The following is a 25,522-nucleotide window of genomic DNA, read 5'->3' as shown; positions in this document are numbered from 1 at the left end:
TGAACAAGAATTGCATTATCTTTTCGTATAAACTCTTTCACTACTTTCCAGAGCATACACAATTTTACATTTACTTTTGCCTTCATAAAAATACTGTTTTTCAATTGAAAAAGCTAGAAAACAAGTTCATCTTCCCTTCTTAAATTCAAATGGAGTACTTTGCTATTTTAGATAAAATAATTTAATCTATAAGTTACATTGTTATTGTCACTTGTAGCTTTTTTGCCACCTGTGTACCCAATTTTTAAAAATATTAAATAATTGTTTCTTTTCTGGTGATAATAACATACCTTGGAAAATAAAAATAAGAAAAATAATCTACATTTCTGCATACATAGAACCACTACTAATAATACAGTAAAATTTGGTCTTTTGTTCTGTGCATAGTTTGTATTTTAAGATTGATTTTTATTTTTCACTTTTTTTTTTTTCCTTTCCTAGTCATGGCACAGATTGAAAAACAAGAGAGATCTGAACAGTGTTCTGCCTTTGAGGGCTGCTACCCTGAAGAGATAGCTGGCCTCTAATTCTTAAACTCTTCCAAGAAATAAAGAACAATAGTTACATCATAATGCATTTGTTTACCTCCATCATGGTTTATTTTTAATGTTGTTATTGTTTTTGTTTTATTTTTAAAAGGACATACTTATATAAAGATTGCATATTTTATTATGACATTTCCTAATAAACTCTTTGATTTAAAAATGTATTTTTGAAAATGTTTACATTGATGATTAGTAGTATTATGGCATGACTTTTCAGCATAAAATATATTTTGAGAAATTATCTGTACTAATAAGGTTTTGATATAATTTTAAATAATTGTACCACATGCTAATACTGAAGAACCATGTGGAATTTTGCAAAGGATCTAAGTAATACATATTTACAGTGTAACTGGCAGTAGACATTTGTCTAGCTCAGTTCTAGTCAAGGGAAGATTCAAGTCAGTTATTCAGTTACTTGAAGCAAATGCAATTCTCATTCAGTGTCGTCACTATGGAGTCTTGAAATGCTGGACAATTGCCTTAAGTCTTCACTTGAGTCCCTGGGCCAGCCTGGCTTTGACATGTGTCTGCACTGGTGTTCCCTTAGCACTTCACACCTTGCTTTGGTAGACTCTGGAGGTTGCTTTAGATTTTGTGTTGAAACAATACATTTTGCACTGTTGTAACAGGGACACTAGCAGCAGTTAGTGACTTGCTTACTGGACTGTTTGAAAGTCTCTGACTTAGACACTTTGGAGAAATGAAGTTTCCTATGCTTTCTGATAGCATAGTGCAGTGTGCACTGTTCTTTACCTCCGTTTTCCTGATTTTATTTTCCTCATGCTAGAAAACAGCAGAAAACTGAAACATCAAAGTTAAGATTATATCCTATTTGTAGAATCAGATTTCTGTGGATTATAATCTAAACTGGAATTTTTAGGCAGTAAGCCACTACAAAGTGTTTTAGATAAGACAATAAAATTATAAATAAAAGTTTAATGTTTATACAAAAATCTTTTTTAGTATTTCTTTTCCACATAAAAGTAGTAGCTTCAGATACAAGCTATTCTGTTTATTAAGACTTTTTAGTTTATGTAAATATTTGTAAATTGGTCAGTACTTGTAAATTTACATAAAAGTAATCTTGAAGGCAGTTTTGACTTTTCAAAAATTGCAAACTTCTTGTAGGCCTGTGGTGGAACAATTTGTACCACTGAACCATATTTTGCAGACCAATTAAACTAAAACATTCACTTTCTTTGACTTACAAAGGGGTGTGCGCTTCCTTTTTTTAAGTTTAAATTTTTGTATGCTATCAAATGGAATAAAGTTTATATCTGGAAAGTGTTGAGGTGTAATTTTTCTGTGAAAGTCATTGGTTTTGTAATGGAATTGGGGCTGTACTTTCCTGAACTGGTTTGACTCCAATTCTGTGGTTAAGCCTGCCAACTACTGTATTTCTCTGGCTTTATTGGGGCTAAAGCTTTCCATGTGGGCGGGTTCTTAGATTGCTGATCTGTGGTACTTTGGATGCAGTTAAGCGTTTTCTATATGAATCCTTTTCCTTGGAAATACTCCGATCTACTCCACGCTGTGCAGCTCTTTCTCATGTATTGAGTATTGAGTATGATAGTTTAATGGTGACCCCAGGTAATGTTTGTAAATAATGGTCACTTAGGGATGGTGCTCTGCTCTGCTCTGCGGCATTATGACATTGAATAAAGCCTCAGAATGAACCACAGTGTGGACTCTTGCATTACCACCCTGTTCTCAGTTTTCGGTGGCCTCACCCTACTACTTTGAGCCGATTTGTTGTAACAAGTAGGCCCAAATCCAATAAATTCACATCCTGGCACTAATGGACCCAGCACCAAAGGTCCTGTACATGTGGTAGTCCAGCTGTATCAGGTAAGCAGGTTGTTCATACATGAGATGGGTTTTAAAATGTATTTTCAGTGCTGGCTATTGAACTCAGCCCTTGCCTCCTGGGCAAGTGCACTACCCATTGAGCTAGATGGAAATTATTTTCAATTTCAATTTTGTGGGAATACTACAGTTTATTTTGTGTGTGTTGATTGTTCTACTTCTATATTATGTGGTGTTAAAGTATTATTAGTGCTAAAAGTGTGGACTCTAAACAATGCAAAGTTTTGGGTTATTTGAAATGGGATCTTGATAAAAATCGGTGGTAAAAGAGCCTGCTGAGTTACACTTTGTCCATAGGCCCAGTGTATAGCATACAAGCTGGAGAATAATAACCTACCTTCCTGGCTCCTTTACAGACTGTAAGCAGAATCTTCTGTGATTAAAAATTAAGTTTTGGAGTTCTAGTCCAAAAGCCTTTCATGGGAAAGAAAACTTCTCTATTGGCCTTTTTAGAAGCATTCACTACACACACTGGTTTGCCTTAGGTATCTGGCCAGCCTAAGGGCTTCTCAGAACTGGTGATGGGACAAAGGTGAACAAACAAGTCTGCTGTCTGTCAACATACATATTTAGTGGGCTGCTTTAAGGTCCTGGGGAGAGGAGCAGTGAATTTAAACAAGATTTCAGAGAAAGGTGATGATCTTGAGTAAGTAAATAGGCCAGGCCTTTGAGGCAGAAGGCAATCTATTTGGTATGGTGTAAATACCTGATTTCTGAAAGTGGATTAGTCAGGATTTGAACTCAAAGAGTCGGTGTTTGAGAGGTTAAGCACTGGCTTTACATGATCCAGTGAGATCTCTGTTCCCTAGACACACCGAGTCTTTTGAATGTGGTTTACAGAATGAGTCCTTGTATCTGGCACATCTAGCAAGTTTCCCATTGTCACCTTAAACAATTTACACACTGGTGCCATAACATGATCACGAATAAGGGAAGCAAGTCCTTGGCTGAGTGCTGCCTCATTTGGCATAAAGAAATCTTCCAGCAGCTCAGCTGGAAGTGTAAAAACCCCTAGATCACTGGATGGAAGGTTGGGCTGGTGGGTCTCTTGACAGCCAGTTGCAGCCCTCAGCAGTGCAATCTGCCCTGGTCCCAAAGGCCACAGAAGATCTGCCAAAACGGGCGGGGCAGTTGGCAGGCGACTGGGACCAGGGATAGCTGAGCCCAGGCCCCAGAAGTTCAGTGGCGAAACTTTCTTGACGCCTTCTATTTAAAGGCTTGGGGCGCCCCCGCCCCGCGCGCCAGGAACCCGAGCAGCCCCGCCGGCCAGGGTAAAGTGCAGTCAGACGGAGAACATCGGGTGCGGCGCGGGCGGCTCCTGCTCCGGCTGGGACAGGCAGGCACGATGGCGAGCGATGACAGCAGACTCTCCGCCGAGGGTTTCCTGGGCTGGGGTGCGGATGAGGCAGCGGCCCAGGAGCTGGAGACGGAGGAGTCGTCGGAGGGCGAGGATGAGGAAGCCGAGTCAGAGGAGGAGCCCGAGGCCAGGTAGCCTGAGCCTGTTGTGCTGGGTCCCTGGCACTGTCCTGAGCCTGGCAAAGCTGCCAGCCCCACAGGTGTCTGGCTGACCACCCCTGGGCCATTTCCTTTCTCTTTACAACCCCAGGAGTTCATTTCCCTGGAGCCAGTCTCCCTGTCTGGGGTGTCCCGCCTTCTTTAGGAACTTGAAGGTAGAATGTTCTTGCTGTCAGCTGGAGTGACAGGTCCGCCTGCAGCAAAGTTCACAGTCAGCCCCCACCCTCACCCCCGCCTCCTTGTGACTTGCTTGGTTATTCTTGGATACTTACTTGGGGTTCTGCCTAACCGCACATTGTGCTGGAATGCTTGCCTCTTGGCTTCCCGCGCCGGATCAATCTTGCCTGCCTAAGCATTGGGAAGGGTCTGCAGGCACAGAAAGCTATGTGGGTCCGTCCGTTACCTTCAAAGGTATGGCGGCCTCTTGAAGTTCTGGCGCTGGGCTAGATTGCTGTATGGAAACTTTATTTTGGTGCAAACACCCCATACATTTCTTAGAGGGGAAAAAAATATCATGAAGGCGAGGTGTGATTGCCCACCCCTGTGATTCAAGCAGGAAGACCGAGATTTCAAGGCCGGCAGGGCTATATCGAGAGATGTTTCAGCAGCTTCTGTACTAAGAGTCTTTCGGGTCCTAAACATCTACTAATCAATAAGGTGAATGAGATTAACTCTTTTCATGCAGGCCTAAAATGAGAATAGTAGCATGGGTATCTTGTTTTATCCTAAGTGTGTGTCTATCAATGATAGCTCTTCCTTGATACTCCCATCAGAAGGCACTGGGGGAGGGGGAGGCAAGTGAATGTGTACCATTTGAGAATGCCCCACTGACACTAGAAGAGCTAAGTTCAGTAGCCCAAAAGTGGCATGGAAGCCTGGGGAGGTGGCAAAGTGTCTTTTAAGCACAAGGACAGTTCATTCCCACTATGTTCAATACCCAAACACCGCTAAAAAGCCCAAGCCCAGAATGGTGTCATATGCCTGTATTCTCCATGTTCAGGAGCTGGAAACAGACCGAGTCCCGGGGGCTCACTGTCCATCAACCTCACCTATTCAGTGAGTTCCAGGGCAGTGACAGTAGTAAGACTATCTTTCAAAACAAACAAACAAACAAACAAAAAACAAAACAAAACAAAAAAAACCCATGTTGTAAAAGTAGATATTCTAGTTAGTATAACAAGAGTTCTATTTTATTTTGCTGAGGGTCGTCACAGAAGGTTCACACTCTAAGTTCCTAACTATGGTCTTAACCCTCTCTCCCCAAGGCTGCTCATCTGTGTCTGTGTGATAAATCTTAGCTGGATGTCAGGTCTAGGCTCTAACAGAAGTCTACTTTGAGGACAGGATCCTGGGGGATACTCTCCAGCTGCAGGCAGATCAAGGCGGTGTCTCTCCAGATGTGCAGAGCACAGCATTGTTCTTGGTCAATGCTTATGCACTGTCCAGTGGGTGTCATGGGGTCTAGGATCGTGTCTGGTTGTCTTGGGTGAGTGATGTCACTGGGTTCTGGTTATCAGGGGCAGCCTCAGGTGTAAGGGAGATCCCAAGTGAGCCATTTTTACATGTCTAAAAGGCATGCTTTTACTATGCTCATTGCATTGAATGTGAGGAATTGGTCTCCAAGTGCATATAGACATAGTTGCATGTGTACACATAGGGTGACACTGATAAGGGGAAACAGTCTGTTGAAATTACATGCTTACCAAGGAGAAATTATGATTAGTATATGACTATATGCTAAAGAGGCTAGACTTTGAGTGGAGAATAAAAGCATGGTATCTTAGTTAGGGTTCTATTGCTGCATCAGAACACCATGACCATAAAGCAAGCTGGGGAGGAAAGGCTTTATTAGGCTTACACTTCAGCATTGCTGTTCATCACTGAAGGAAGTCAGGACAGAAACTCACAGGACAGGATCTTGGAGGCAGGAGCTGATACAGAGGACATAAAGGGAAGCTGCTTACTGGCTTGCTCCTCGTGGATATAACTCATCTGAGGTAAACTTCAGCCTGTTCTGACTGTAGATGGTGAAGTAGACAATGCAAGATGATGGGAGGTGTCATTCTGTAAATATGTTTCTCTTATTGGTTAGTGAATAAAGCCCTATAAAGCCAATAGGGAAGCAAGATAGGCGGGACTAGGAGACTAGGAGGAGAGAGGAAGTACTAGGGAGGAGATCCAAGATGGAGGACGGAGAGAGCAGAACGCCAGCCCCTCTCTCCAGTAAGATAAGACCACATGGAAATAGTTAGATTAATAGAAACGGGTTAATATTTAAGAGAGAGCTAGCCGATAAGAAACAAGTAACTGGCCTACAGCTTTATATCTAATACAGAGTCTCAGTGTGTTATTTGGAGCTGGCATGGCGGTGGGACCAGACTAGCGGAAAAATCTACTCCTAATAGCAAGGAAACAAGTTGGAATGGGCATAGGGGGCTAAGGTAGGTGGTGATGGGCCTGGAAAACCACCAATTTTGACCTAGATGAGCAAGCTTCTGAGCAGGATTTGAGATCAGAGATTCCACTCAGAGGACAGCACTGACAGGCAGACTGGGAAGGGGGACTCAGCAGAGTTACTGTAAGGAAGGCAGCGGAAAGAAATGCTCGCTGGAGTGCGGGCCGAGATGGGGAAATCGGAAGGGGGTGGGACGTCTCTCACCTCAATGTGGTCAGGAATCAAACCACATCGTTGCGTGTGAGTTTACAAACATGGCCTGAAGTTCTGTGTTCCTCTGAGAACGGAAGTGAGAATTTGCAGTGGGTACTAATAAGTGGTGTTGTCCTCCTTCTTTGGACTCCTGCACAGGAGGTTGACACTCAGCAGAGGCCCCTTGTGCCAGTTGTTTACCTATGTTGTTTCCTGTTAAATCCTCCCAGCAGGGTGACAAGGCCACTGCTCTGGAGGAGAAAACTGAGGCCCCATATCATTCACCGAGGATGAAAACAACAAAGCAAGAAGTCATAGGATACATTGTGAGCCAGCGTGAGCACAGCGCAAGTCAGGGGATTTGAGTATTGTTTCTATTGAGGAGGGGTCCTTCCTCACACCAGGGGAAGCTAAATCCACTTAGCTTTTACTTTGAGAAGCCACTAGAGAAAAAGGGAAGACATCATCTCTGTACTGTAGTGGAGATTGTTACCCTGCTTAAGCACAGACATTGTCTAGGTTTTCTGAAAGGCCAGAAGTTACAGTCACAGACTAATTGTATGGCTGCAGAGGCCAGAGGTCGCCATTGGATTTCTTGATCACTCTCTACTTTATGTTTTGAGACAGGGTCTCTCACTGAGCCTGGAATTCACTGATCCCTGGCCAATGAGCTCCAGGAATCCCCTTGTCTCAGCTTCTCCACACTCCCAATCCTAGAATGACAGGTGACATTGCTGTGACCAACTTTTATGTGGAGGCTAGGGGTCTGAGGTGAGGTGCTCACACTTACGTAGCAACCGAACCACCTCCACAGCATTATAAACTAACTTTTCAAACTGAGAAGCATGCATGAGTTTAAAAGTGAAAGTAGTTCAAGGAGTATTTACAGAATATGGTGGACGGCACATCTGTTTAATATAATTTTATTAAGCTACAATAATTTTATAATATAAAATGATGTTGTACTGGTTAAAGCTTTGTCACCTTGACAAAAGGTAGGGTCTTGTAGAAAGAGGGAAACTCAGTTCAGAAAACCCCTCCCTCAGACTACACATTTTCTTGATCGATGATTGATGAGGGATGGCAAGGTGGTCCTGAATTGTAGGAAGAAAGCCAGTAAGCAGCATTCCTGTATGGTCTCTGCCTGATTCCTGCCCTGCCCTCCCTCAAGTATGGAGTGCAATCACTAAGCTGCTATTTATCACAGCAGTAGAAAACGAAGTAGGGGAGATGTCAGCCATTAAACTGATACACTAGAGAAAACTTAAGGGATTAAGGCTTAACAAGGTCGATAGTGATTATTTCCAAGTGATGAGAAAATAAGCAAAAATTTATTTTAACTTCTCAGGGTTTGTTTTTCTTTAAGTGAATACATAGTGCATGATATTATCAAGAAAACTTTACTACTAAAATTAAAACAAACTAATCTACATGTTTTCTTGACCCTAACAAGTATAATATGTAGAATCACCTTTATGGTTGATAAAAAAATATTCTGTAGGCAGAGTTTTTTCTGTCCTGCCAGTCCCCAAATAACTACATGGAATCTTGATATTAATTATAAATGCTTGATCAATAGCTCAGGCTTGTTACTAGCTAACTCCTATATCTTAATTAACCCATATTTCTTATCTATGTTTTGCCACATGGCTTGGTACCTTTTCTCGGGACGTCTTGCTTCTCTGTGTCTGCTCGAGACTCCTCAGACTCTGGCCTCCTTCTTCCCAGTGTTCTCTGTTTGGCTCTCCTGTCTATCCACCTGTCTAGCTATTGGCCAGTCAGCTTCTTAACTGAACCAATCACAGTGGTATATAGTCACATGGTGTAAAGGAATATTCCACAATATCCCTAAATTTGAAAATTCAAGTTCAGTAATATTTCTGAACTTGAAAAACCAAAAAAATTTTCAAGTTCAGAAATCTCATCCCGGTCATTTAAGGAGTCCATTCTTTTCCTGGCTGCTGCTTGCTGCCTCTCACACTAGGCAAGTTCTCCTCTGCCAGTGGTCTATGCTGCTGGCCGCAGGGCAGCACTAATTCCCAATTATTAGGCTATCCTAAGGATTAAATAAACTGAGAAATTATAAGGGCATACCTGACTCACAGTAGCTCCTAGCATTTTTAATTTAACAGCCTTCAGATAGGTCCTTACCAGAAGCCAAACCCTGCTTCGGGTACCAGCTTTCTGCTGAGCAGAGGTTCTGTCCCAGGGGAGTTTATCTGTGCTCATGCAGGAGATATTTTTGGAGAGCCAGGTACTGTGACACCTGCTGCACACAAATAGTAAATTAAGAATTTACAACTGTCCTCAAGGAACTCATATTCAAGTGAAGTGACAGAAAACCACAATTATGTTATTAACCATCGAAGGGATTGAAGGGAAGGTTTTGTTTGAAGCACCTTAAAGGGCAGAGGGAATCCTAGGCTCCATCCTAGCATGCTGGAAAGACTGGACAAGCTGCTCTCTGGAAGAGGATTTGGGGCTCTAATGAGCTGTCCCAGAAGGCTTGTATTTCATGCATATGAAAAGAAAATTGTGTTGCTAAAATTTTATCCAAGATCACCTGCCAAAGCAAATCCATAAAGCCTACAGATCTTAGAGCCAGGAGAGGCCATAGGAACATCTGTTCCCAGCCAATCATTTTACAGGCTCAGAAACCTAGTGTCAAGGGACAGTTTTTCAAAGTGTTTTGCTTTTCATCGGTAGAACTTAGACTGGACCCCAGGTGTCTGGACCCGAGCCTAATGCTCTCCACTTTGTTCCATCGCAGATACTCATCGGAATCCCACAGTGTGCCAGGTACTTCCTAGGCCCAAATGATGAAGCGTGAGTGGAGAGAACAAAGCACACCCCCCCCCCCGAAACTGGCTTTCCAGTTTGGAAAGGAGTAAACAGTTTATGATGTCCCAGGTGGATGTAAGCTCTATGGAGCCCCATATAGCATGATAAAGGCGGTGTTATTTGAGATAGGATGGTGAAGAAAGCCCCTCTGCCCGGCCACATTTGAGCAGAAACTGAAGGAATGTGTCTCTGGCGTGTGGAAGAGCGGGTGCAATGGCCCTGGGGGGGGGGTGGAAATGTGTGGTTGGCTTAGGAGCACAAGGAGATGAGGCTGCAGGAATGGAGTGAGCAAAGCCAAGAGCTGGCAAGGGTGAATGCAGGAAACCCAGGCTGCAGATCTGGGGCTGGGGAGAAGGCTCAGTAGGCTCAGCACTTGTCATGGGAGTGTGAGGAGTGAGTTGGAATCTCCAGCACACACATCCATGGCCTACCTGGCATCCCAGTCTGGGCAGATGAGATGTGGAGTCCCCAGGGCAAGCTGGCTAGTTAGACTGGTGTGATCTTTGAGCTCTGGGCTCAAGTGGCATATTCAGCTTTGATATAGAAGGGGCATGTGATGCTACATAAAAACCCAGAGATAGATTTTAGGGTTCAGGCTGATGAAAAAAAGCAAAGCAGCCAAGCCACCAGAGAGCTCTAACCCTACCAAGGCTGGGGCCACCCTGTCCTCAACGTGGCCAGAGACTAATAGCCAGTTCTGAGCCCCTGCTCCTGTCTTACATTTCTCTCTAGTACTGGGGTTAAAGGTGTGCACCACCACTGCCCAGTAACAATATGGCTGCTTGTATTAAAGGTGTGCATCACCACTGCTGGGCCTCTATGGTTGTAGCTAGCCTTGCATTCTGATCTCCAGGCACGCTTTATTAGATCATAAATAATATATCACCACAGGAGCCATTAAGGAAGACCCTGATACTGACTTCTGGCTTCTCCCCAAATACAATGTGCAACCACCCACCCCCACACACACACGCATACCACACACACCCTCCTTCCACAGCCTCACACCACACATAGCGCAGGCGGCAGCCAGGACTTAGGTTTTATTCTCAGTAAAACTAAAACACTGTTCTCTCTATCATGTCATTCGGGAGTCAAAACAAAGCATTTTTAGGAGTAGTGGTCACAGTACTTCCTTAAATACCGGTGAGTTCACATTGCCGTTCATCTGAAGTTTCAGAGCATCTACCAGGTACAATCACTACTCTTGATGTTTTACTGTCTCCTGTGTGCAGAGAGGTGTGTCAACTCAGTTTTCTTGTGCTCCCGTTGGTTTCTGACTGAGCCCCTTTCTTTCAGCCTTTCCCACGATCACTCAGGGACCTTCGGTAATCTCTGCTTTACAGCAGCTTCTATGGACCAAGATTCATGTTCCCTCCGTAAGCACGGCGGAGAGGGTGTTACAGCAGAACCTAAACCTTACGAATCACCTTCCATTGCAGAGAGCAGGGTCCGTATAAAATATACCAGTCTGGGCTGATAGCATTCTGTTTCCTAATAGCATCCGATGTAACTCATGGCAGAGAAGCAAGGTTTTGGGAGATGAAGGTTATCAGCGTAGAACACGCTGTGTCACAAGTCTGTCTGCATGGTGTCTTTCACTGGTTTGCTTACCAAGGTGTTCTGACCAGTGTGTTATTTGAGCTAGGCCTCTCCTGAGGTCAGTGGAAAGCTCTGGCGGTGGGGGTGTCTGGCTGCCTAGGATACCAGAGGCCGAGGGAGGAGAGAGGACAAAACCCTTGGAACCAGAATGCTAGGAGCTGCTGAACTGTTGGCTGCCTGACTGTTGCTTGCCCTTGGTGAGAGTTTGACTGAACAGCGAGGAAAAATGCAAGAATTGGAATTAAATTGTTTTCTTTGAAGACAGCAAACCTACTAAAGTGTAGGGCATACTGAGAAAGCAGCAACAGCAAAATTGTTATATTGCCTGGCTGTTCTGAGAGTGGGCTCACTCAGACATTAGAACCAAACCCTTCTTCCATGTCAAGAAAACTTAGATGTAAGAGACGAGCTGTGATTTGTATGTGAAAAGAATGTTTTGTGTAGTCCAGTGTTAACCAATAGAAAATACAGTGTCAACCACATAGATAATTCAACTTTCTCTCTCTTTTCTTTCTTTCTTTCTTTCTTTCTTTTTTTTTTTTTTTATCAGATAGGGTTTTTCTGGAAAGGCATGCACCACCACCAGCAATAATTTAACATTTAAGTAGCCACTAAAGTCTATACAGAGAAACAGATGGTAGTAATTTTAATAATGCATTTTATTTAATCCAAAAGTCAAGGCCCTATTTGTAAGAAATATTTGTAAAATATAGTCATTAGAGAGTTTATATTATGTTGCACTGTCTTGGAACTCTGGCTGGATTTTGCTTTAAAGTACATCTCAGATGCCCTTCCCTTATCACACACATTCCAAGGGCTCTGTAACCAACCACATGGAAGCAGGGGCAACCAAACAGAACACTGCAGACCTGATAGCACGTAGAATTTATCTGGCTTCGTGGAATCCATGGAACTACTGCTTCGTTGATAGTAACGTGCTCAGAGTGTGTGCCAGAGCCTGTGCCAGTTATCAGGGACATTAAGACGATAGGGTCAAGCAGTTCACAGTCTGGGGAGGGGAAGCAGTGACCTTCAGCAGGATGTCAGACTCATTACACAAAGGTAATTCATCAAAGGATAGGTAAAAAGACGATTTTCCTGAGTTAGAGTTAGGAAGGCTTGGTTGAGCGACACTAGCTGGAGAAAGGTCAACCAAGCGTGATGTGCAGCTCAATGTACCTCAAGTTCCCACTCCCACTTCTTGGGCTGCTAATCACTGCTGCAAACCTTGCATCATCCAGAATCACGCAGGATAACCCATGGTGGAGAATATTTGTTGATTAAGCGAATGCTTAAATGGATGAGGGAGTGAATGGATGTAACTGGCATACTGGATCAGGCAGAACATTGCTGGTTGCTGACCACTTGTCTAACCAGGGATTGACAGTGCTCGGTGACTCCAGATCCAGTAGCGGTGAGGGTACAGTGATAAGCAGTAAAGGAGGTTCAGTTATGTTGTCTGCGGGGAACATCTTGGTCTTATGTGACTTGTTCCAAAGTTGCCCCTAGACCAGTGGTTCTCAGCCTGTGGGTTGGAAACCCTTTGGGGGGGACATCTGTCTAATATCCTGCATGTCAGATATTTGCATTATGATTCATAACAATAGTAAAATTACAATTACAGAGTAGCAATGAAATCATTTTATGGTTGAGGGGGTCATCACAACACGAGGAACATTAGGAAGGTTGAGAGCCACAGCTTTTGCTTTTTGCTCAAAGAAGAATTTTCTATTAAGCTAACTGTAATGTCTTCAGTTCAAAAATTCTACCCACTGATCTGGTAAAGTCCAATACATGTGAGAAGATTAGCCAACACTGCTCTATCTACCAAGCCAAACCTCAAAACCCATAGACCTGCTGTGTCCATTTGTATGTGTTTTCTTCAAGAAAACCCATGTGCTAAAAATCACTCATCATTCTGGACCATAAATATTTCAGTTTTTATTTGTAAATTTAAAAACGTAAGACATGTACATTCACCACAGAGTCCCTCTTAATGACTGATCTCACTAGGATACTTAGAATTACGGATCTGTAGGTAAAGTAATTCCCTCCCCTTGCAGAAAAGCACCCATAGTAACTGCAGAAGCTTATCCTTCAACAGGTGGTTACTAGGGTGTGCTCTGGGCCAGGTGTATAAACACAGCGCGAACAAGAGGCCACATGTTCATCCCACACTGCGCGGTGAGGTGGGTTGGTCCTAGGGTGAGGTAAGGGTCTGTTTGGACCCCTTGTGGTTTCTCCCAGCCTCTGGGTCCCTGCTGCCAGTCCTCCCTCCACCCATAGCAAAAGATGGTCACTGTTTTGACATTGACTTGGCAGGAGAGCCTGGCTGCTGATGGCAGCCTAGAAGGACACTTTGATGTCATCTCCCTGACCCTCTTATATTTGGGCCCACAGAAGGGAAGGGAAATCAACACTGGATCAAGGAACACCTAACTCACTCTGAGAGCTGCCACTTGTTATCTTGAGCAATTTTTTTTATATAGTTCAGTGATACAGGTCTTGCTTTCATCCTTATTTTATGAGAGAGAAACTGGAGGATAAAAGTACTGAATAATTTAGATAATTTCAGCTGCTTGCAGGATACAAATAAGGATGCTTGCATGACCTTTAGAAGAATAAGTATTGGAATTCTCCTGTTTGTCTTCAGATATACAACATACAATAGGCAATATATGTAAAGACATGTACTCTAGCAATGCTTATTAAACAGATGCCTGTTTGTCATTAGCCAACTTCTTTTGATTTAAGCATAACTTTATTATTTTATGACTTATTTTTTATTATTTAAAAAAGTATGTGTATATGCATTTGTCTGTTTGTGGTTATGCACACATGTGTGGGAGCCAGCAGAGACCAGAAGAGGGTGTAGGATCCCCTGGAGCTGGAGTTACAGGTGGTATGAGCCACCCAACCTGGGTGTTAGAACCAAACTCATGTCTTCTCCAAGAACGTGTTCTCTCAGCTGCTAAGCCCTCTCTCCAATGCAATTTTACTATTTTAAGATGATTGTTTAAATTTACTTTTTTTTTTAAAGCAAAAGCATAAAATGCCTGGAGAGTAGTCACTAACCCTGACCTGCACTTTTGCTATATTAAGTTTCTTAATGTGTAATAGAGTCAATCTTACATTTAAAAATAGACATTAGGCAACCCAGTGTTCTTGGGTTTCATAAGGTCAAAGCTGACAACACCAAAACATTCCTCTACATGCTATACAGAACCACATGATACACATTCAGTGGGAATTTACAATAATGGCCTTGAAATTCTGATACTTTCTTTAAAAGATAGAATTTATACGATCTGAAGAGAAAAAGATAGAATTTATGTTACGTGTAAGGTGGTAAAGTTTTCAATATAGCTTTCTTTTTCTTTTTGATTTTTAAAAATACTTTTATTAATTTCTTGGAGAGTTTTATATATGCATATAATGCATTTTTATCATATTCACCCCTCATCCCTCCCCTAACTCTCCTAAATATACTCCCCACAAACTTTCCTTTTCTTTGAGCTCAGGCTGGCCTAGAACTCACATGTAGCCTCAAACTTACAGCAAATTCTCCTGCCTCAGCTTTCCAAGAGCTGGGAGAGCAGGTATGTCACCTCAGTATGGCCCTGTGACAGAGGATCCTAGGAAGGGAAAGATGGCACTCAGCGATGAGTGGACCTGATCTGTGACTGTGCAATTGGGCCTGTCTTTCTTGCCGACAGGTGTGCACATGGGGCACCTTCCAGTAAGCTGCGGGGAACAGCCTCCAAACCCTCATCCCCAGGGAAAGTGACATTCTTGCTTCCTAGAGTCCTTAAAAAAAATCTAAGGTTAAATGGGAGGAGGAATAACATGTACAGAGTTAGTTACATATGTAGACAAGTAAACTAAACCTGCCTGGCAACCACGTAAGTGGTTAAATTGATTGTTTGATAGACTTAGGCTCCCTACTTTGTTTACATACTCAACTTCATGGGGAAAAGTACTAGAGGAGTCTTGGGACACTACCTTAAGTTGGCAGAGGGATGAGGTCACAGCTGAGGAACAGGGTGTCATCAGGATCAGTGACCTATCTTATCTTAGAAGAAAATGGCAAGAAGGGGTAACTGCTGCTTGGATTTTCTGTTCCTTTCTGCTGCAGTACAGAACTCTGCCTCAGCCAGCCTGTTTGTGCTTGTAATCCCCTAAATTTCCTTATGCCGACTTCTGCCATTTAACAGCTTAGAATCACAACTCAGAAACCTGGGCTTTGCGCACAGAATAGCGACTGAACAGATTTCATATTGCTAATAGAGCCTCACCTAGGTAATGGTCTCCAGATGAGAGTGCTGAATTTTTGGCAGCTGAAGCTGTGAGTTGTAACAGAAGCTAACTGACCAATGTAAGCGGAGGCTCCTGGGAAGGGAAAAACAAGGCTTTAAATGACTGGGAACTGCTCCCCAAACCATGCTTCAAAACAGATCTGATGGTTTACTGTAGCTCAGTCATAAAAAGACAAGCCAATTTAAAACCGGGAAAAGGATCCAAATAGATGGCTTCCTAAAGAGCACAAGACAAAGTCCAGTGAACCTAAGAAGGCATGCTCACTGTTGTTAACCATTGGAAAAATGTAAATTAAAACCGCAAGATGATGAGCATCAATCAGTGAGGGTGACAGCTCAAATAAAGGAGATACGACCCATACAGGAGAGTGTCACTTCATCATGAACAGGAACTAAGCATTCTTACATGCTACAGTATGGATGAACTCTGGAAATAGCACACTAAGTAAGAGAAGCCAGACACAAAGGAGCATAGGGTTTGGGATCCCATTTACATAAAATGTCCAGAACAGCAAAACCACAGAGACAGAAAGAATATTAGTGGTTGCCCAGCACTGAGAGAGAAATGTGGTGTTTGTCACCACATTTGTGGGGAAGTAATTGAAGAGGACATTCAAAATCAATCTTTGGCCTGCACACGCACATGCCGGTGCATTTGCACATATGTGTGCGCGTGCGTGCATGTGCGCGTGTGCGCGAGCGTGTGCACACACTGTTAGAAGTTTGGTAAAGAAATTTTCAGCTATTACTGGTCACTAGATGCCAGGTTTCCCGTTGCCACTTCCACCCATGCAGTCCAACATTGCAGCAACTGTAGCTTCTACTGCTACCATAGAGAACGAGGAGAGCCACCAGCCATCTCCTGAGTGTGGGTGGTGGCGGGCCGCCCCAGGCGTAGCATCCAGCACTGCCAACTCTGTCTCCCCAGGAGCCCCCAAATGAGGGATTCTCTGGATGGGGGGAGAGATCAGTTGCCAGACTGCTGAGGATGACTTGAGGGGCAAGGGAAAACAGCAGGGGCACTGGGTCCTTGGCTCGTTTAGCATATGACCTGGTAGAGTTCGCTCTTTCTGTAGATACATGTTATTGAAACAATGGAGAAAACTCTAAGTTACTTTGAAAAACATCAGCAAGCAAATACAGCCATCTGTAGAGCCTTCCCCGCTAAGCACCACCAGGTCCTGACCGTTTAGACTGTGTTCTAGCATGGACTTTCCATCTCACAGTAAAAGCAATCAGGAGGGGGTGCTCAACACACCATACTGTCTTACACATGATGGTGTCTGCGCTGGGGTTTGAGAGCGCCAATGAAATCCCTTGACTAGCTGGTATTGTCCGAAATTGAATCCCTTCTAATCTTCACGCTTAGATATCAGCCAGTCCCTGGCTGGAGAATGGTGCTTCAACTCAGTGTGGATAGCGCCGTGGCTTATATAAGATCTGCAGTGGGTAGGACTATAGGACTCAGGTGGTGTCAGCAGTCTTCTAGGTTAACATGGACATAGAGAGTCAGGTACCATTTGTTTGGGGGAACATGAGACAGGTATCAACATTTGAGAGACCTACTCAACTTCATTTTGCTCTTTTCTTTCTTTTTTTGGTACTATTGTATTATAAGGTATTTGTTTTTATCTTTGAAAATTATCAGCTAATTTTACTAGTAAGTGGATGGGGTGGGAGGAGGGTCGGGGGTCTAGAAGAGAGAGGGAACTGGTATCGATATGTAAAATAAGAAAAAATAATGTGTGTGTGTGTGTGTGTGTGTGTGTGTGTGTAAAATGTAGATCTGGGAAGATGGATCAGTGGCTAAGAGTCCTTTCTACTCTTTCAGAGGACAACTTTGGTGCCCAGAACCCATGTTAGTTGGCTTGTAACTGCCTGTAACTCCAACTCTAGAGGAACTAAAGGTCTCTTATGCCTTCCACAGGCATCCATACACATGTAGCATATACTCACTCACACACACACACACACACACACACACACACACACACACATATATATATACATACATACATGCACACAACTACTTCTTTAAATGATACTAAATGTATTCTATAAATTATTCAAAGTGGACTTTTAAGAGAATCACATTAACTAAAATTTCTGGGAATAATTTGGCATAGAAGATGGTGTCCAGCAAAAGAGGAGGTATTTAATGTTAAACAAAATTTTTTTGTTAGGACAGGGGTCCCAAAGCATTTGAGCTGTGTGTGTGTGTGTGTGTGTATGTGTGTAAAAGAGATAACATCAGACAGGGTCTGTCTAAGAGAGGACTCACATCCAAGTCTGTTTTAAAGCTGTAAAGCAGTCTTCCTCATACAGGCTACCCTCAAGCATTCCACCCCCTGGCTCAGAAGTCTGCAAGCAAATTCTCTGGTCTCGGGGTCTGAGCACTGCTTGAGCCTATCCTACCATCCAGGCAAGGACCCATACCTCATAAAAACAAGCACGCCAACACGTAGGCTCGAGGTTATATTGCTTCTCCAATCCTTTCTTCTCCTTTTCTGGGAGACAGAGATTAGAAGAAGGAATAACAAGAAAATAATCTTTTCTTGGACAAGTACCTCTTTCTTTGTTTAATTCTTAATCTCCATGGAAATAATTTTCTGTGCCAAACAACAGAGGAACATCCCCCACCTAAAATAAGGACTCCAACACAATTCTGGACTGGGGCTGTCATTTGGGGATAGTTGTGTTGAGTGTGTATTGGGGTGGGGGTGGGGGTGGGAATGGACGAGGAAGAGGAGGAAGAGGAAAGGGTGTTGAGGGAAGGGAGATGTGTAGATATAAGTAGAGAGAGCAGCTTTCTCAACTCCCTTTGGGTTTCCTGTCCCCTGTCCCTGTGAGGCCTAGACACACTCTTGGCATTTGGATTTTAGTAGAAATCTCTGCTCTCAAATGAATGAATGAATGAATGAATGAATGAATGAATGAGTGAGTGAGTGAATTAATGATAAATGCATGCTACATAGAAGACTAATACCAGGTGTATCACTTTTGCTTAGTTACACTTTCCAGAGGCAATCATTATGAAAGAGATGTCTGCCTTGATTATGGCCTAAATTAATTAGACTGGGCACGCAGATCTTCAGGGTTGAATCCAACAGTGAAAAGGAAGAAAGTGAGAGAACAAACATCCAGAACATGTTAGAACAGAACATTCAGATGTCCCTCAGCTTACGTTGGATTTGATGTTCTGATAAACTCCTGCTAAGCTAAAAAAAAAAAAAAATTACAAGTCAAAGTGCATTTAAAACAACTAATATAGTGACCATCGTTGCTTAGCAGCAGAATGTTCATAGAGTGTCCATCATTTACCCTCATGGTACACAGCCTGGCTAACTGGGAGCTGCTGCCTGCTGCTGCTGCCCAGCATTGAGATCAGGAAAAGACCAAAATTCAAACAGGAAGTATAGTTTAGAATGAACGCTCATTGCTTTCACACCATCATATATTTGAAAAATTGTAAGCAAACCATTGGCAATCTGAGACTGGTGTTGTATACTAATTGCAAAATAGTGCTAGATTCCTGTTTAACCTTCAAGCCCAGAAAAAGGGTAGGGAAATAACTTTTCTTTCTACAAAGTCTTAGTCAGCTTGCCCTGCTATAGCAAAACACTGGGATGTGTATAATCGGCAGGACCGTATTGTCCACAGTTCTGGAGTCTGGGGAGCCAGTGAGCAAATTGCCACAGACGTAGTGCCTGGAGAGAGACTGTACCTTCTTGTTGACCCCATTCGTGCTGGAAGGAGCAAGAAGACCCTTCACTCACTCTCAAGGGCACCGGCCCCTGTCCATGAGGACTCCATCCTCGGGACCCAGTTACCCGAACACTCTCAATATGGTCAATTGCTGATTAATTTTCTTGAATTTTTGGGACACATTCAGACTGCACACAGCTGCAAGTGGTGAAGCTAGGACTCAAACCCGAGACTTTTCGAAGTAAAGGTGCCATTTCTTACACCATTCTATGTTGTAAAGAGATAAGGAAGTTGCCCTCTCAAGACTTCCTGTCAGATAAAGACACAAGGTAAATATCAACAGTAATGATACAAAGTAGCCTCAATGAACACTAGGATAGAATTACCAAGGCAGCACTCAGCTGGTACTGGGGTCTAGGAACTGGCAAGCACTGTAGTTCACAGTCATGGCAATGAGCTCACTAGGAGACAACTTGGTCCTATGCTGATTTTCTAAAACCAGCTATCCAGACAGGACTCACAGGAAGTGTTGGCAAGGGTGTGGGAAGAAGGTGGGTCTCCTCACACTGCCGATGGAAATGCTATCCAGAGGGAAAACTTGGAAATATGTCTAAAAAGCCAGAAAAATAATTTTGCTTTTGGATCTTACATTCTATTTCCTAAAACATTATCTCATTAAAAAAAATGTGCAGGAAGTTGTGTCTATAAAGATTTTTGCTAGAGGACTTGTGTTTTTAAAAGACAAGAGCTCACTGTATAGTCCAGGCTAGCCCTGAACTTGTGATCCTCTTGCCACAGTCTCCCTAGTGCTGGGGGTATGGGCAGGTGCCAACCTGTGCAGCTCACAGCAGCCTTTCTTAGATATGGAAACCATCTACGGGCTCAGAAGGGCACTGGGTAAGCCAAATGGCATAGACTGTGACAGAGTGAACTGCATTTCCCAAAGGATGTCCCTTCTATTGCTCACAGGGTCAAAACCACAGTCACAGTGTTCTAGTCCACATTTGCCGCTCTTACTCTCATAGGAAGATAGGGCATAGAAAAAGAAAAACATCTCAGTGATAATCTCTTGTTTTCCATGAAACACTGGGTTGGACTACTAGTTCCAGGTTCTGTGTTGGCTAAAGAGAATACCCACAGTGATCTGGAAGTCAGAGGGAAAGTAAATTCCCAGGGTCTGTGTTAGGCTTTTAACAAGCATTTCACTGGATGAAATGCAGATTTTTTTTTAACTGAAGCTTTTTAAACTTCTTTTGTGGGTGTTTAAGAAGAGATATTATGGGAAGTTCAATTTAATTTTAAGAACCACCTCAGAAATATCTGGGTATCTTCATGTCTCATAAAGTTGACTTGGTGGGATGTAGAGTTTTACAGTAATCCATTTATCCCAACAGCACTCTCCATAAGAACAAGTTAAATTGGTGGACCTGATGCACAAACCTTGTTTGAGGTGACAACCCACTAACAAGTTGCTTGCTAGTGTGTCACAGCCACCCAGGGCTGTATTCAGTCTGTTTCCTGTGAGATTCCCTAGAGCCTGGCTTTGCTGCCTGCTGGGTTTTAAACAAGAGGGCTCACGTGTTCATTCTCTCCCGTGGTGGCCTTCAGTCTGCTGGTGGGACTATTAGCTGGAGGGAGCATTCTCATTTGGCAACTTGGCTGGACCTGTTTCCATAGGAACCAGTTCCCCCTGCAACCAGCGTAATGGTAGAATTTCACCTAAGATCATCATCATTTAAAAATGGTAGACAGTGAGCAAGAATGTAAAATGCGGGGACCTTCTGGGAAAGTTGAAGAGAGCAATACAAAGTTTAGTGGCCAGCAGACTCTGATGGTGCTCTTCAGAGGGAAACCCTCCAGATTCCAGAATGAAGAATATCTGTCTCTCTCTGTCTCTGTCTTTGTCTCTCTCTCTCTCTCTGTATGTGATATCACATGAAGAGGTCATAGGCCAGAGGTCAACCTAGGGTGTCCTTCCTCAGGAACGCTGTCCACTTTTTAAATGGAGACAGGGTCTCTCCCTGGGACTTGTTAACTGGAATAGGCTGCTTGGCCAGTGAGCCCCAGGGAAATGTGTGTCTCTATCTTCCCAATGCTGAGATTCTAAGGATGTGCTACCATGTCTAGCTTTTTATATGGGTACTGGGGACTGAACTTAGGTCCTTTAACACAACATACACTTTACTGAGCCATCGCCTATACACGATTGAACATATTTTCTCATACTGTACTTGCAGAAAACACAAAACTAATGATCTTAGTGAGCTACCATCTGGAGCTGATCTACAGAAAATATCCAGAGTTATCAGTAACTGCAACAGTATGATTAATTTCCCCGAATGGATCACTGGCAGCATAGTTATAGAACTACATAAGAATTCAGTGAAGGAACACTTGGAATTAAAGAGAAGGTGTATTGTGATCTGTCATAATTTTCAGTGTAAGCTCTGGGGCACTTTTCTCCGTAGAAGAGTGGGCTCTGGGACCCAGTGTGACTCCTTTATCTAAGGCTTATCTAAACAGGCCCAGGAGCTCTAACCCACCACACCCAAATATAAATATAAATATAAATATAAATATATATATATATATATATATATATATATATATATATATATCCTGATCCCATGTACCAGTCATGGTCTGTAGAGGAACAGAACTGATAGAATGAATCTGCATTACAGAGGGAATTTGTTAGAGTGGCTTACACAAAGCATGCCAGGTAGTCAAACAATGACTAGCTGTATGCTAGAGAGGATGAGAATTGTCTCAGGGAATGAGGCTGAATGCCAGAGGCCTGGACTATCCTGGAGAAGCCCTGGTCTTGAGTTCACTGGAGGAAGGGACTTCTGAGGGCAGACATAGGAGCAGGACAGAGGCCCGACAAAAGGAGCTCTGCTTCCCCCAGACCATTCTGTATCTGAACTACTGTTACCCACTCCCGGGGAGGGTCTTCCTCCAAAAAAATACTCCACAGACCTCCCCAAAGGAATGTCTCTTTGCCAGCCTCAGATACAATCAAGCTGACAACCAAAATTAACCAGCAGACCATCTGACAGCTGAACCGGGTTTCAGTTTTTCAGGGTATTACTAATAGCAGTGTTTTCAAGGCCCACTGTGTGTGTGTGTGGGGTTCTTTGTTGCAAATTTAGCATGAAAAAACTACTGGAGGGCCACCATAAAAAGATCACAGATTTCTCCTGCTTTCTGGATAAATTCTCTCTCATACTTCAGCTGCAAATTGTAGGTTTGAAAAAGCGCAGCAGCCAAGAAGTCTATCCAGGCTTGGGAAGTGGTTTTAAAGCTCCCTACCTGACAGAGGAAGCATCCTGTCTCTTAGTAACCACCAGTAGGCCTGCACAGGAATCTCCCAGCAGGGGTTGTGGGAGTTTCTGCTCTGAGCTAATACTCAGCAGTTGTTGAAGAATCCCAGGGCTAAACAGTTCATGCTGTTTTTTTAACTCCTTGGGTGTTCTTATTTTCCATTGTTTTGTTTCATCTGTATCCACTGTTTTCCTCCCTCCCCCCCTTCTTGGGTCTGTACCAGAGGTTCTCAGCTAGTGTAGATCTGAAGACATTCCTGATGGCTCAGCTGGACTTGGGGTCCTACTGGCATCTAGTAGATGGAGACCAGGAGTGATACTGGAACATCTGAGCACACAGGGCAGCTCTCTACAGCAGAGCTGGCCCACTGCAGTAGCAGAGTGTCACTTTTGAGGAGGGATCACAAATAACTGACTTGTCCACGTATAAGCTGAAGCAATTACTAAGCTGTGAGCCAGCCCTGGTGTTTTTTGGTGCTGTTTGAACTGGTGTTTTTTGGTGCTGTTTGAACGTTGATTTCTTCATTTCTGGGATTGAACCTAAGCCTTCGTGTATGATAGGCAAATGCTCCGCCAGAATTTTGTAGAGGCGTGCTGTATTTGGGTCAATTGACCCCTTCCTTCCAACTCCCCTATTTTTAATTCATTGTTAGACAGGTCTCATTAAGTTGTCCATGCTGGCCTTGAATTTGCACTCCTTAGTCTTTGGTTTCCAGAGAAACTAGGGTTACCAGTGTAGACTACTACCTCTGGCATCTTTTGACTCCTCTAGCTTTTAATAATAGTGGAAAAGTTGATGGATGAGGGGTTTTCATTGTTGTTGTTTGTCTTTTCTGGTAGTGCGGGCCACAGACTCTGACTCCTCCTGACCACTGAGATTGCACAGGTGTTCCACTGTGCCTGGGGATGGGTAGGCCTTTTCCCTTTCCACCAGCAGACACTGGCATTCCCTTGCAGTAAATGTAATTGAGTCATATACATATAGGTACTCCTTGAGTATTTATTTATACATTGATAGCTAATGCTGAACTTCACTCTTTTTAACACTGGATACATAAGTGATTGACACAGTTTTAAAGTTCAGTGTGGGTCACTACCAGTATAAACTGCACATATCCTACTTGCACTAAATGAAGAATACAGTTGGGTCAGTATCCTCACCTGTAATTTCAGCACTCAGGGGGCTGAGGTACAGGACGGTGAGTTAGAGGCTAGTCTGAGTTATACCCACAGGGTCATGGTTGGGAAGAAAAAGAAGCTAGCCCCTATTTTGAAACTTAATAGTTTCTAATGTATCACTTATTAATCTAGTCTTATACTTCCTAATTCCTGCTTTTAGAGAGCTATAGTTTTTTTTAGGTTTTTTGTTTTGTTTTGTTTTTAAACTTGATTAAACAGCTGGGAAGAAGTCCTTCTCTAGTAATAGAGCAGAGATGGGGTGGTTGCAACTGAAAGAGGCTTTGCCTGTGTTAGATTGTGTGTGTGTGTGTGTGTGTGTGTGTGTGTGTGTGTGTGTGTGTGTGTGTATACATGCCTACATGAAGTACTGAACCCAGGGCTTTGGCCATGATAACATGCCCATTAGGCCTGACCTACAAACCCAGCTCTATGGATGAAGCTTTTTTAAAGGTTTTTTTTTTTTTTACTTATATAGTTAAAAGTAAATGTCAGTCAGTTAAAAAGTAGTCTTGTGTGTGGGTGTGTTCCTAAGGACACGGCCACCTCAGTGCATTCTCCACTTTGTTTAAAACAGGGACTGTCAATGGTCCTAGAGCTCACTGGTTCTATTTGAATGGCAGGCCAGCAAGCCCTAGGGATCCTGTTGTCTCTGCCTTCTCCCCCAGCACTGGGGTCACAGTTGCTCAATGCCACTCCCGGTTTTGGGAGGTCAAACTCAGGTCCTCGTGCTTGTATGGCAAGCACTTTACCAACTGAGCCATCTTTGTAACAAATTTTTTTTTTGGGGGGCAAGATGTCTTACATGTCTGACAGATCAGATTATCTAGGCTGTTAAGAAGTAGCCCCCCCATAAAGCCTTGGGAAGCTGGGTGATAGGGACTTTGGAGGTGGCTTGCCCCTTGGAGAAGCGTTTGAGATTGCCTGTAGAATGCTCACATTTCTGTCCTGGAGCTACAACTTTCAAGGCGATTACAGACAGTTTATGGAGTTGCCCAAAGCACTCCAGGCACCATTTTGTACCTTCACACCTTTTCCCCTTCAACAACACTGTTCCTTTTACCTGAACTACTTCCGATGGCAACCTGGCCCTCCTGGAAAACTCATTTACCCTGTGACACCTTATGTCACGTTTTATAACCTGTGTTATATTCTACATCTCTTCTCTCACAACTATAGGTTGTCCCATTTGACCTCAACGGTTAAAAAACAAACCTGCCACTTATGTACCATATCTGGTGCCTCTGGCTGCCGTGTGACACTATTCCTGGGGACATGTGAGCAAGCATCTACTCACTCCAGATAGTGAACTGACAACATGCCAAAGTAAGGGTGACACCAAGTTTAAGTGTGCGTTTTATTGGGGCGGTTCCAGGAATGTGGGTTCTTACAGGAACAGGAATGATTCAGACAGCTACATCACCACATGTCCACACCAGCATGGGTGACAACTCAGGAAGGCTAGTTCACACTGCACAGCCTACAGGCAGATCAACAGAGGGTCCTGCCTTTTCCAGGCAGCTGGGCTGGTCTCTGTCTCTTCTAAACATCTCAACTCATTGGAAGAGGGTCTCTTGGCCGTCCTTACTGCTTATATATTCTCGGGGAGGAAGAGAATAGTGAATCTGGTCAGTTTCAGCCTTTGAGTTGTTTACCTCCTGAGCTTAAGGAGGGTCTCTTTAGGATTGAATGTTTGTTTCACCCCCCCCCTGCCCCTTATGAACATCCTGTGTCTCAATGAGCTTCCTTCCAAGACTAAAGGTTTTATCTCAGAGGAAACTGTCCTCTTTCGGCTGTACTTGATGTCACCTGTATTCAAGGGTGGGTTTGCAGTCACAACTCCATGTTAGGCTCCACATTCCAGGAAGGAAGGAACTGTGTGACTCTTCTTTCGGTTGCCATGACTTAGCATATTGGAAGTTCTCTTTTATTAAAACTCAAAAGGAAATTTTCTATGATTTATTTTTCCAGGTTCAGTTTTTA

The 25,522-nt window shown here is 43.4% G+C and overlaps 2 protein-coding genes across 5 annotated transcripts in view; both read left to right on the top strand.

Annotated features, from left to right (window-relative positions):
• The window catches only part of Tent2 (terminal nucleotidyltransferase 2), a 46,757-nt gene extending 44,533 nt beyond the window's left edge, over positions 1 to 2,224 (top strand). For all 4 annotated transcript variants that reach the window (XM_051182974.1, XM_051182973.1, XM_051182972.1 and 1 more), the window contains one exon: positions 442 to 2,224. In XM_051182974.1, the coding sequence (XP_051038931.1) occupies positions 442 to 516 (75 nt within the window). In that variant the 3' untranslated portion in view covers positions 517 to 2,224. The remainder of the gene's footprint in view (positions 1 to 441) is intronic.
• Positions 2,225 to 3,686: 1,462 nt separating this feature from the next.
• The window catches only part of Cmya5 (cardiomyopathy associated 5), a 90,163-nt gene continuing 68,327 nt past the window's right edge, over positions 3,687 to 25,522 (top strand). The window contains exon 1 of the mRNA XM_051182917.1: positions 3,687 to 3,902. Within this exon, the coding sequence (XP_051038874.1) occupies positions 3,760 to 3,902 (143 nt within the window). The 5' untranslated portion in view covers positions 3,687 to 3,759. The remainder of the gene's footprint in view (positions 3,903 to 25,522) is intronic.

This window comes from Phodopus roborovskii, unplaced genomic scaffold (genome assembly GCF_943737965.1).
Source record: "Phodopus roborovskii unplaced genomic scaffold, PHOROB, whole genome shotgun sequence".
Taxonomy (NCBI): Eukaryota; Metazoa; Chordata; class Mammalia; order Rodentia; family Cricetidae; genus Phodopus; species Phodopus roborovskii.
This window is presented reverse-complemented; position numbering and strand designations above follow the sequence as displayed.